Raw genomic sequence first — 12,033 nt, 5'->3', positions numbered from 1 at the left:
AGATAGATAGATAGATAGATAGATAGATAGATAGATAGATAGATAGACAGATTGATAGGTGGATGGATGAACGGATAGATAGAAAGAAAATGAAGAAATCAGGGAAGTTTGTGAAACAAGAAAGGAAGAAATGAATAATAACAAAGTAAAAAATATCAGTGAAGCCAAACCAAACAGAAGACTCAGCATTTGCTTTCTGAAAATACTAATAAAACAAACACCTGCCAAGATTAGTAAAGGAAAAAACGAGAAAAACAATACTGAGTGGAAAGGAATATAATTACAGATGAAGCTTAAAATGAAAGGTAAAAGAATACTATAAATAACTATGCCAATAAACTTAAGAACTTGGGTTAAATTTCTAGAAAATTACAACTTAGCAAAGCTTATTAAGAAGAAAAGTCCAGTTGAAGGAGCCCAATGACTACTAAAGAACCACTCACTAAAAATCTTCCCACAGAGAAAAGTCATAAATGGCTTTAGAAATGAACTTTGACAAAGCTTTATGAAACAGATAATTACAGTTTTATTTTTTAAAAAAGTTGTAAAGAACAGAAAAAGAAGGAACATGATAACTCATGTTCATTTTATAAAATGGCTTCTATAGTGAGAGGTTTGGTTTCTTTAAAAAACCCAGTTATGCTATGTGAATGTTTTTAGTTTGAGCCCAGGTATGAGATATGGGGCTGCTTAAGTTTGTCCACTGACTTAACTATGATTGTTTCCTGCACTAGCAGGGGTGTTTAGCCAGCTGAGGGGAATTTAATTCTGGGGGCTCTGGAGATAAAATAAACGGTCCAGAGAGGGCCACTCTGAAGAAGATATGGCTGTTTTTCCTGGTGGTGCCTCTTGCTGCTATGCTGCTGCTGCTGCTGCTGCTGCCGCTGCTGTTGCTGGTTTGTCAAACAGTCGAGAAAAGAAGAGACAAGAAGAGGAAATTGCAGATATCCGGACAAGACAAAGATTGGACTTGCCCAAGGAACTTAACACCCCTAATCAGGAGCAAGTAGTCTAAAAAGATCTCAATGCTCCCTCTCCCCACTAACCCTTTGTCTCTCCTACCTGGTGTTGGAGTGTTGGAAGGGATTGGGCTGGAGAAGAGTGGTAGATGTAAGAACCCAAATAAAGTAGTGTACACAAATATTGCAACAGGCCTCTACTCAATACCAGCGAACAAAAGTCATTAGCAGATCTCTCTCACAGACCCAAATTTCCTCTACTTACAAAGTAGCAGCAAGTCAGCTCTATATTTAAAATAAAAACAACAACAACAAAAACAATCCAGGACCAAGGTTGTTTAATCCTAGAACTTAAAGGCGTCTTACTGATAATTCTTAACACACACTCACTAACCAATTCCTCAAAAGATATGGGGAAAAATGCTAGAATATGGCAATTATTAATGATTAAAAAAATAATAATAATAAACAAAAACTCTGTGAGCTAAAATTAGGAAGAAATTTGCTTTTCCTGGCATCTCTACCAAACCCATACTAGCAACTTCCTTCATAATAAAATAGTAGAAACATTCATTTAAAATCTAGGATGAACAAAAACAAGCAAACAAAAGCATCAATCAGGTTCAAGGCAAGTCATATTCATATACAGCTTCTACTCAAAAAGAATGACACAAGAAAAAGAAACAAAAGATATGTGGGCTAGAAAGAGAAAACACACTCTCAGCAGGAATAACTGATGAAGAGGCCTTTCACAGTCTACACAAACAGTGACTTGTGCAAGCTCTCTGAGAGTACAGCAGTATGAAAGGTGAAGCTTTTGCAACTAGGTCTGACAAAAGCTGATTAAGGCCTTAGGAAGAAAACATTAAAACTTTATTCCAAGACTTTTAAGAACACTGCTAAATGGAGAACTATGTCGTAGTCCTGAATCTGAAGCCTCAATCCTGACACTGGCACATGGTACAGATACAACATACACACAGATATGCTGGTGTACACATGGCAATGCTGAATTCTTATACTTTTCTAAAAAGTAGGTAACTTGATTCTACAATGCCCAGGAAAGCACACAAGGGCCCGAGAATCGACAACATTTTTGAGAAGCAAATTAAGGAGGACTAGTCCTCTGATATGAAGCTTATCATAGAACCACAGTAGCAGAGACCATGTTGTACTGGGACCATGACAATTAAAGATAAGACAGAGCACACTGCACTGACTGTCCCTTAGGTGACAGGTCACTAGAGGAAGGGGAAACACCCTGCTCCAAGTATGGCTGTTTGAATGCCAATGCTAGTATAAGCTACAAACTAAAAGAACTGGCGACAGAGGAGGATACTGCTGGACATGGGCCGTGTACAGAAGCTATCTGGTCTAACTATGAGCTTGGCTACCTCAACTCAAGAGTTAAAAATCTATTAAAAATCTGGTTACAAATCTTTTCTGAAAAAGTGGAGTAGGGACAGAACCTTAGAAGAAAGGAAACCCTAACTTTAACCCTACCCATTACCCTATTCTTGGGCTCATTTTAAAATTTTTACCTAAAGCCTGATATGAAAAGATCACAATCCTTGAGCTGGAACAACATGATTCTGCCATGTAGGAATCAGTAACTAAGGGCAGTGAGAGAGAGAAAAAAAAGAGTGATTCTGCCATTTAGGAATCAGTAAACAAGGGCAGTGAAAGAGGAAAAAAGAGGAAAATCTGGGCATACCTCACTTCTAGGGAGATATTTTGGGACCAGGTCAAAGGTCAGCTATCAAGCCTGGAGATGCTTAACATTTTTAATGCTGGGAGTAGAGGCTAAGACTATCCTCTTGATCCTAAGAACCCAGTAATTATAAAGACTGCCTGAAGTTTTTATGAGAGATTTGGGGATAGGGGAGACACAATCTGCTATTAAGTACAAATAGGTAAACAACAAAGGCTGTAATTTTGGAGCAAGAAATGCTGTCTTTTAGGAAGGTTTAGAACAGGTAAAGAACATGTCTCCAGAAGCATGAGCTGCCTACAGGTGAATCTATACTCACTCAGACTGAAAAGTAACAAAGGCTGGAACCAATAAGCAGAGATGACAGATAGGCCCTCAGGACCACAGGTCCCCAAATGTGGCCCAAGAGGTGACGAGTTTGAGGGGACACTGTCACTTGACCTGTGTACATGTGAGTCGTAAAAGCCGGCTTCTAACTCCTCCAGCCTAATAAAGTCACTGGCTGCACTCTGCTATAGCCAGGGTTAGTAAATCCTGACAGACTGCCATGGGCTCTGTAAGCTTTCTAGAACATGCCTCAAGGTGGGAGGATAAATCCTCCCCTGAAAGCAACTGGACAGGAAATTAAACATGAAGACACTGCCCTGAGCCGACCTGTCATTTATTTATAAAGACTTAGATTTTAGTAATTAACTCCATATTCCTAAGGCTAGAACTACCCTTAAATTGAAGGGAGCAGGGAGAGATCAAGCCACTGGGTGTCTTAATTAGAACAAGAAGAGGCGAGTCCTCTGAAAATCTTAGAGCATTTATTTGTCTCTTGCCTGTGGGCATGCTTTGTGTTCTCCATGAAATCACGAAATTATTTCAAATTCCTCAGACTGTGTCTGCAAGTCCTGAAGGGCACTGGACATGACTTTTGAGTTTGGGTGTGAAATTAATTCAAAGCAGCTTAATGCTTCCCTGAAGCATGTCTTAAAGTGCAATTGGGGCCTATTGTTGTTGGGGTTTGTTTTGTTTTTCAACTATTTTTTTTTTTAAGATAGGGTCTCTCAGCTGGCCTTGAATACCTAATACCCCTGACTCTACCTCCCAAGTGCTGGAATTATACCTTACTTAGCTCTTCAAAGGGCTTTTGTTGCTGAGGAAACTCCTCTACTGCCCTCCATGCAGTGGCTTTGTCCCCTTTCCATTCCTTGGCCTGTTCTTTACATGGCTGGTCATCTTTTAAAATTGACATTAATATCAATGATGAATTTAGGCCAAGATCTCCCCCCCCCCTTTTCACACACACACACACACAAATAAATCCAAGTAAGAACCTGACAAGTTCTCTTTCAGACTTGAGCCTTAAGAATTCTGTAACATAGAATGTTTACCTTTACCCCACCCCCATTATCTCCAGCTGTCTCCCTGACTAGCTCCTTTCTCCCGCTTCTTCTCCATTCTCTGGCTATTTCTGATACTCCCACAAGCCCTTGTGAAGACTTTCCAGACCTTTTGGGGCTTTTCCTTCTAGTAAATCCAACCCTACAGCCAGCAAGCAGTGGTCCTGCTCACCCTCACTGCCTGCCTGCAGACCTTCCATCCCTCACTGCTGAGGGCTGAACCAGGTCACACTTCAAAGGTGACAAGTGGAACAGAGCTGTGTGGGAATCAGTGGCCAGGAGCAACAGGTACCCAGGAATTGGAGCAGCAAAGTCTAATACAAACAGTGTGGGAAACTCTCTGCAGGGGCTGTGCTGGGGAGGTATGTGTGGAGAAGAGAATGCAGAAACAGAAGCAGCTTTCAGACAAGAATGGGTAGGCCAGAAGGTGCTGCTCATAAAAAATGCCCTCAGATGTGCAATGGTCCCAGCCTGTTCCTCAGAACCCTGCAAGTTGATTTACTGGGCCAACTGCTGCCTTCAGACTCCTGCCCAATTATCCCCACCTGTCGCCTCTTGAAGCCAGGGACACTGAAAAGTGACGATTAAATGATATCATTCTCCTGCTTACTTTCATTATTTCCTCCCTCACTAGGTTACTCCTGCTTACCTGAGCCTTTCACCACAGCCCTCGTCCTGACTAGTTCCTCTCTCCTCCTTCTCACCTATTCTCTGGCCACTTCTGCTACCTGCAATGTCCTCTATAAGCCCTTTCGAGGACTTTCCAGGCCTTTTAGAGGCTTTTCCTTCTAGCCAAAATGGCCTATCTTATCTTGGCCTCAAGAATTGAAAGCAAGAGCCTTGGGACGATGCCTGCCTTTTGCTGGAGATTGGCATGAAGCATAAACTCAATAAGAACTCTCTGCCTGAGGGCTTCACATCCTTAAGATGGCCTTAATAAGTGCTAGTATATTTTAACAAGATGGAAAAGACTGACTGAGAGCCCCCTTTCTACAGCCTTTTCCAAGACCTCATGTATTCACTACCCTCTTCAGCCACTCCCTATACCTTAGGGAGCCTGAGCTGTCCTGATATCTTGCATATGGGGCACCTGGCTCTACTCCATAGGCCTCACATGGGAAGCAATTACAACACTCCTATCACTCCCAAACCCTGACATGAAGCTATGAATGGCTGCATGACTCTTTGCAGGTGTATGTGCAGCCACACCATTGACTATGCTTACACAATTCCCAAAACAACTCTTCCCAATAGTTACTTTAACTTTGCAATTTTAAAAACTGAAATGAAGACTCAGATTGGCTACCTAGAAACCCATCCACCATTCTAGAGTTAATAAAAATAGAATCAAGCTCCCAAAAGACAACCAGGCCACATTACAACCTAGAGATAGTCAGAAAGATGGAAATAAAGATGGGGTTCAGTCTTTTGTTTTCTCCTAATTTTATTAATCCCTCCACTTAACATCTTTAAGTTTTACTCTTCAACCCCATCCTGTTCTAGGCAAATGTCTAGGGCCCAGAGATGCAAACAGCAATGTAAAGCAAGGTACACTATGATGCAGAAACGTACCCAAAGGCAAGAGTTCATTTTCCAATGAACATAGGACAGCTGGGTAGGGATGTCACTCAGTGGCAGAACATGGCTAGCATATGCAATGCAAGGCTGTGGGATAGATCCCCAGCACCACAACAACAACAAAAACAACACATTTGGGTCATTAAATGGCAACATACCATTAGTTACACTCACAGAGAACTACTGAACTATAACTCTCATATTAATTTTGAAGTGTTTAAAATTATAAGGTATCACACACATACATACATACAAAAAAAAAAAAACAAAAACCCTGAACTGAGGAATTTTGAGACTTCACACATTTAGATAGGTGGCTAAGAAAACAATTTAAGCAAAGAGAACGAATGTCCAGAAGCAAAGCTCTTTGCAGTGAGACTAGCCTGAACGCCTGACCCACTGCACAGCAGGGAAAAAGGAGAGACACAGTGTTTTCCGTATGGGATAAACACGAAGACAAAAGAGTAGATTGTTTGACATCAGATAAGAGGCAGCTATTTTTCTGCATATGACCATGTGCTGAGAATATGATGTGACAGCTCACGGGGCGGTGTTTGAGAAAATAGAAGATATAAATACAAATGTTCAACATTATTCAGTAGGCCATAAAACCCAATGCACAGCACAGTAGCACGGGTGAGAATCCCTTACCCAAAATGCCTATGAAGCAGGACTAGCTAAGATTTTTCATTTTTCCAGGTTTGGAGATATTTGCACATACACAGCTAACAATTTAGGAATAAGACCCAACTCTTAGTAGGAATTCACCGTTTCACAGACATGTTACTTACATGTAACACTGGGGACCACTTGTTGTGGCATTTTGTTCTTCTGTTATGTTTTGACTACGACCTATTGCATGAGGTCAGGTCTGTAATTTTTCTAGCTGAGGCACCATGTCAGTATTTAAAGTTTAGGGATGATTAGCCTCTATTAGTTATTCTTACCTGACCAGTCTGATAATGCCTGGCAAACTGGTTGACTACTCGGTAATCATTTGAAAAGTACTCCATCAGAATAGACGGAACTTCAGCAAAGTCAGTGGGGCACCTGGTCCCTAAAATGGGAAGAAAAATATAGGTATGAGTTAAGTCAACATGTTTGTCTTTCGTATTATGTGCAGTATTAAAACTTCTATTTGTACTTCTGATGAACTATGATAAGCTTTAATTCACTGAATCAATATTTTACTTCTATAAAATTATTGTACATATTTGCAGAAAAGTTCATTATAATCCTATATATTTCTTTATATCAGAAGTAAAACAAAATATTTACACAGCTGCTGAAACACCTTACAAAGCGACAGCTCACGCCCTCTGCACATAGCTGTCTTCTGCTATGTTGGCTTGACATAGAATACAAACTAAAACCCTCTTATAAGCAATAAGGCATTGTATTTAATTCATGGAATTCCATTACCAAATGCTTTTAGCTTTCATTTGTTTTCAAAGGACTTTAGTTAAGTTACATACGCTTTGTAACAAAGTCAATCCTCAGTAAGGAAAATCAGTGTTTCAAATTCAAAGTTCCTGAAGGGAACAAATCCCTAAGAACCTTCGGGTGACACTGCACTGTCCCAGTCAACCCACCCACACGCTGTTCAAACATCTTTCTTTGCCAAGCTCTGTGTGTTCCCAGTCAGTTAACGAGCGATGGATGCCAACACCATACAAGGAGGTGCGCAAACGTTGACCACTCATGGTAGTGAGTTTGGGACTTCAGATGAAGGACAGCCAGGTATTGTGGTGTATACCTATAATCCTAGTACCTGGAAGGTGGAGGCAAAAATATGAGGAATTCAAGGCCAGCTTGAGTTATACAGCGAGTCCAAGGCCAGCCTGAGTTATGCAATGAGTTTAAGGCCAGCTTGAGTTATACAGTGAATTCAAGGTCAGCCTGAGCTATACAGTGAGTTCAAGGCCAGCCTGAGTTATACTGCTAGTTCAAGGCCAGCCTGGCTTACTAGAGACCTTGTCTCAATAAAAAAATTAAATTAAATTAAAATAAAAAAATTAAAAAAAAAAAAACCTTAGAGACAAGAAAGCTAAGAATAAAATCTTGAATGTAGTGAGGCATCATTAAATATTCATAAAGCATAATTACAATGTTGTAAGGAGTAGTACAAGTAAAAATATTTTAACATACTCTTAAATACTTTGTTTTGTAACAAACTACATGAAGTTTTATTTTAGTGAAGAAAAAAGAAACATTTCACTGAGTAACTGTGCTAGGGACTGAGGAGACACGTATCTATTCTCTCTTACACATTCAACTGTAGGTTCTCTGTGACATCATAAAATATAAGTGGGCACAAAATCAAAATTGACAACTGCGACTTCCTCCCACCGAGAGAGAACTGCAGAAAGGGCCTTGTGAGCAGCAGTAACAAGATGAGGAAATCCGAGATGAAAGACCTTGAAAGCAATGGTCATCCACTATAAATGACCAGACTCCCAGCACAAGCCTTCCTCACCAGTGACGTGCTGGTACCGAGTCCGTCCAAGCATTGAATGCATGGCATGTCCCATTTCATGGAAGAGATTTTCCATCATCCCGGGAGTTAATAAGGTGGGGGAATCCCTGGAGGAATGAGGAAGATTCAGCATGAGAACCACGACTGGGAGCTGATAGCTTCCATCTTCCTTTAATCTGCCCCCTCGAATGGTGAAGTGGCAATCCTTTGAGAAGAGAAGTATATAGACAAAGGTGTTAGACAATCTAAAGAACAAGTCTAAAAATAAAATGCTATAGATATATGTGAGTTCAGTCTAGAAATAAACTGCTATAGATATATAGGTCAGACGTCTAAATTACTCTATTTTTATCCTGTATATTTACTCCCTTTTTTTTCTAAAATTTTAATTTTTAAACCACTAGAAGGTATTTATGAATTTTATACAGCTACTTAAAAACATGCAATGGCCTGATGTGTCCAGTGATAGAAAGAGAGGCACTGAGGAGCTAAGACCCACACTCTAAGAGTTACCTGTCAGTGCGAAGACACTGATATCCTTAGGGCTGTCACTCTGCCACCCTCATTTCTGGGTAGCCAAGGCTGGAACTTTCTAAGCAGAGTCTGGAGTAGACATACTGTCCCTCCTTCACAATGACATAAGGTCACAGATGTCTCCCAGTTCAGACATCAGACATCTCAGTTCAGAAAAGTCAACTGAAACTAAGCCTTGAAAAGGTCAAGTGCTGCAGCCAAGCTGGAGATATTGCCTCTCAGATCTGAACCCAGGGGCCAGGGCTGAGAATCCTTAAACTACCACCAACTATGGAAAGAGGAAAAAGGAAGAACACAGAGCTGTTGACCTGTCTTCCAGTCCTCATTTTGATTCCTGCTAGCCAAATCAACCAGGAAAGCAACTGGCCTCCATAAACCTGATCTACAGATTGCAGAATGCTACCTGTCAAATCCCAGACTGAGAACATCTCCTAGGCTCACCTTTGTTCAAATGTTTTGGAAACTGTCTCTGGATCACTATGAAATGCAAGAAACCATTTCTTTTTATAATAGCTAACCTGAAGTCATGCCATTTCCCACTGAGTTGCATGAAAATGCTAAAGTGTGCAAATCTAGGGTGCCGCAAAAGGAAAGAAGCAAGTCTGTGTATTTTCCATGCCATGAGCTAACGGCCAGCAGTACAGCTTCTACAGACCCAGCAACTTGGGGAAGGAAAGGATTTACCTGACTTACACTTCCAGGTCACAGTCTACCATTGAGAGAAGTCAGGACAGGCATTCAAGCAGAAAACCCATGGAGTAACACTACCTGCTAGTTTACATGCTTTATTACATACCCCAGGACTACCTTGCTAGGAACAATACCTCCCACAGTGGGCTAAGCCCACTCATATAAATTAGCAATCAGGACAATCCCTCACAGACGTGCCACAAATGAACCAGGTGAAGAAGACAATTACTCAATTGAGATAATTCTAGGCTGTGTCAAGCAGACAGTGCTAAGTAGGACAACTGTCTATCATGGAAAGGGGTTGAGAGTTGGGACTCCAGACAGAATGTTTAGGGTCAAGACCTAAGACCTCTATCTGTGTCCTGAGCAAGTACATCATCTCACTGGCATCAAGTGTTAAAGCCTAGTTCAAAGGCTGGGTGAACATTAAATGTTGTGAGTATATAAAGAGCTCATGTACTGGTTTTCAAAAACAAGAGCTTGTAAAATGTTACCAATCATTATTATTTTAGTTGATATCACATCCCAAATTCAAGTAGTTAATACAGATCCATGCAGTTCTTCTCATGATCTTTACTACTTTCAAATTCTCTCCTATTTTTCACATTTACATACTTAGAAAATCTTTGGCACTTTTAAATATGATGGAACTATAAAAATGACATGTAAGGGTCACATTCATACTGATAAACTGCTGGCCACTTCTAGACAAGCCAGCTTGTAAAGGAAGGCTTACCTGATGTGGTTTGTTTGCTCGCTGGAAAAAGTCACAGTAAATGTACCCCAGCAACCCTTCAGATTCATGAACAACAGCCTAGAATACAAGTTCAAATTTCATGGTAAATGACCCCATCAAAACCTCCAAAAACAGAACACAAGACCTATTTATTAAATAGCCACAGCCATAGCCATAGCCATTTTAGTTACCTTTTTCATCCCAAGTTTCTAAAGATAGTCACCTATTTTGCTACACTTCTGAAGCATCTGACTTGAGAATCCTGTGTTCAGGAGAAGACATTCCCCTGAGGTCCTGTGTCCTATCTACCCTTCCTCTACACTAACTACACCAACCACAGCTCTTCACAGAAGGCTTCTCTCAGAATAACCCAAACGCTTTGGGAAGAAAGGCTGGCTTGACAATCTCAGTGGCAAAATTATTTTCCTTCCCTATCTTATGCAATTGATACATGCCCTTGAGTCTAGAACTGATAAAATATAGTTCTCCTCCTTATTCGGTCACTCAGCTTTTTCTTGACTTGTTTTTCTGAGCTTGGTGATTACAATTTGCTGTTTCAAGCAAGTATATTTACTCACTCATTCACTTGGCAAGCACCTACAGAGCACCTCCTGGTTGTCAAAATTTTTTCCAGAAGGCCCATACTGCCACCTGCATCTGTCCTCCAGCCTGTCACTGGCTTTTCTTTTTATTGCATCCCGACTTTCCCCTCATCTGTACCATTCAGGAAGTTAGTAACATGACGGGATATTTTGTGGACAACAACAGAGATAATAAGAGTGCTCTACTAGACTGACCTGCTTCTTAGCTAGCCCATGCTCAAAGCATGGCCAAAGAGCAGCAAGGCAGCTGACATGATCAGGCACACACTGAAGTAAGTATAGCCCAGCAAGCATGCAAGCAAGAAATAACTGGCATTTCCCCGTGAAGCCTTGGGGATAAATTAATCTAGGGCCAAGAAAGTCACAAAACCTTCTGAGGAAAAATTTAAAATATTCACATCCCAAGTAAAGTGGGTCTTAATAGGAGAAAGGCAAAACTCCAGGCTTGAAATTGTCATCAAAGTCAAATCAGTCAGACACAGGATAAAATTAATGTCTGATGCAAAGACCACTGCAAACACATGAAAAAGCCTAAAAACAAGGGGAGCAATACAGTAGGAACTACAAAGGGATAGGTCACTGCCATTATATAATGAAGAACAATGGACTTTTTTACAACTAGAATTCACGACCACTTCAAAGTATGTAAATGAAAATCAGCATTTTATCAGGCTTTCTTGACAACACTTGTTTCAGAGAACTCTGTTGTTCCAGTCAGGTCCTTTGTGCTAAATCAGAGTGATGCTTCAACTTTGTATGAAAGAGAAATCAGCTGGGACACCTCTCAGAATACAATTAACTCTAAAGAGAAACTGCTGGGGACTCTCTGACATGACCAAGGGCCCTGGGTGCCAGCACAGCTGGAGGAGGCTTACCAGCTTCCGGACATCATCACACCACACCTCTCCTTTTGCAGGCTGCTCTGCATATAAGGTGATGCCCAACAGTGTGTTAAATAAAACATTCAGGCCTTCCATGCAAGCTCCAAGGGAGAAAAATGGGCAATATAAACTGGGCTCAATATTATACCTGAGAAGGAAGAAAAGGGAAACAGTGATACTTGTATTTACTTTCAGAAGGTAAATTTAGTTAACTGTTCATCTATACTTAGGATCAGAGTGGAAAAAAAAAATCACAGGAGGAGGATAAGTTGGCAGTCTGTAGTCTCTGATTCTGCATCCAGCAAGTCAAACAACTGCGGCAGAAAACTTGGGTAGGTGGGGAGTGGAGATATGTCTGCTGTATGAACTGGTTTTTTGAACTTGTGTTTGGATCTTGGAATAGTGACTGGAGCAGTGAGGGAATGAAGGAAGGACAAACACAGATACAGAAGAGCTATGGCTGGGTGCTCTGGGCACT

General features: G+C 40.9%; 1 protein-coding gene across 1 annotated transcript in view; it reads right to left on the bottom strand.

Moving 5' to 3' along the window:
- The window catches only part of Mipep (mitochondrial intermediate peptidase), a 125,874-nt gene that overhangs the window by 78,341 nt on the left and 35,500 nt on the right, over positions 1-12,033 (bottom strand). The window contains exons 11-14 of the mRNA XM_055617350.1: positions 11,550-11,703; positions 10,073-10,150; positions 8,113-8,317; positions 6,584-6,693 (exon numbers count right to left, since the gene is read on the bottom strand). Coding sequence (XP_055473325.1) covers positions 6,584-6,693; positions 8,113-8,317; positions 10,073-10,150; positions 11,550-11,703 — 547 coding nt within the window. The remainder of the gene's footprint in view (positions 1-6,583; positions 6,694-8,112; positions 8,318-10,072; positions 10,151-11,549; positions 11,704-12,033) is intronic.

Source organism: Psammomys obesus, unplaced genomic scaffold (assembly GCF_907164565.1).
Source record: "Psammomys obesus unplaced genomic scaffold, mPsaObe1.curated_primary_1811, whole genome shotgun sequence".
In the NCBI taxonomy this organism is placed as follows: Eukaryota; Metazoa; Chordata; class Mammalia; order Rodentia; family Muridae; genus Psammomys; species Psammomys obesus.
The sequence above is the reverse complement of the archived record's forward strand: the minus strand, read 5'-3'. Positions and strand labels throughout refer to the sequence as shown.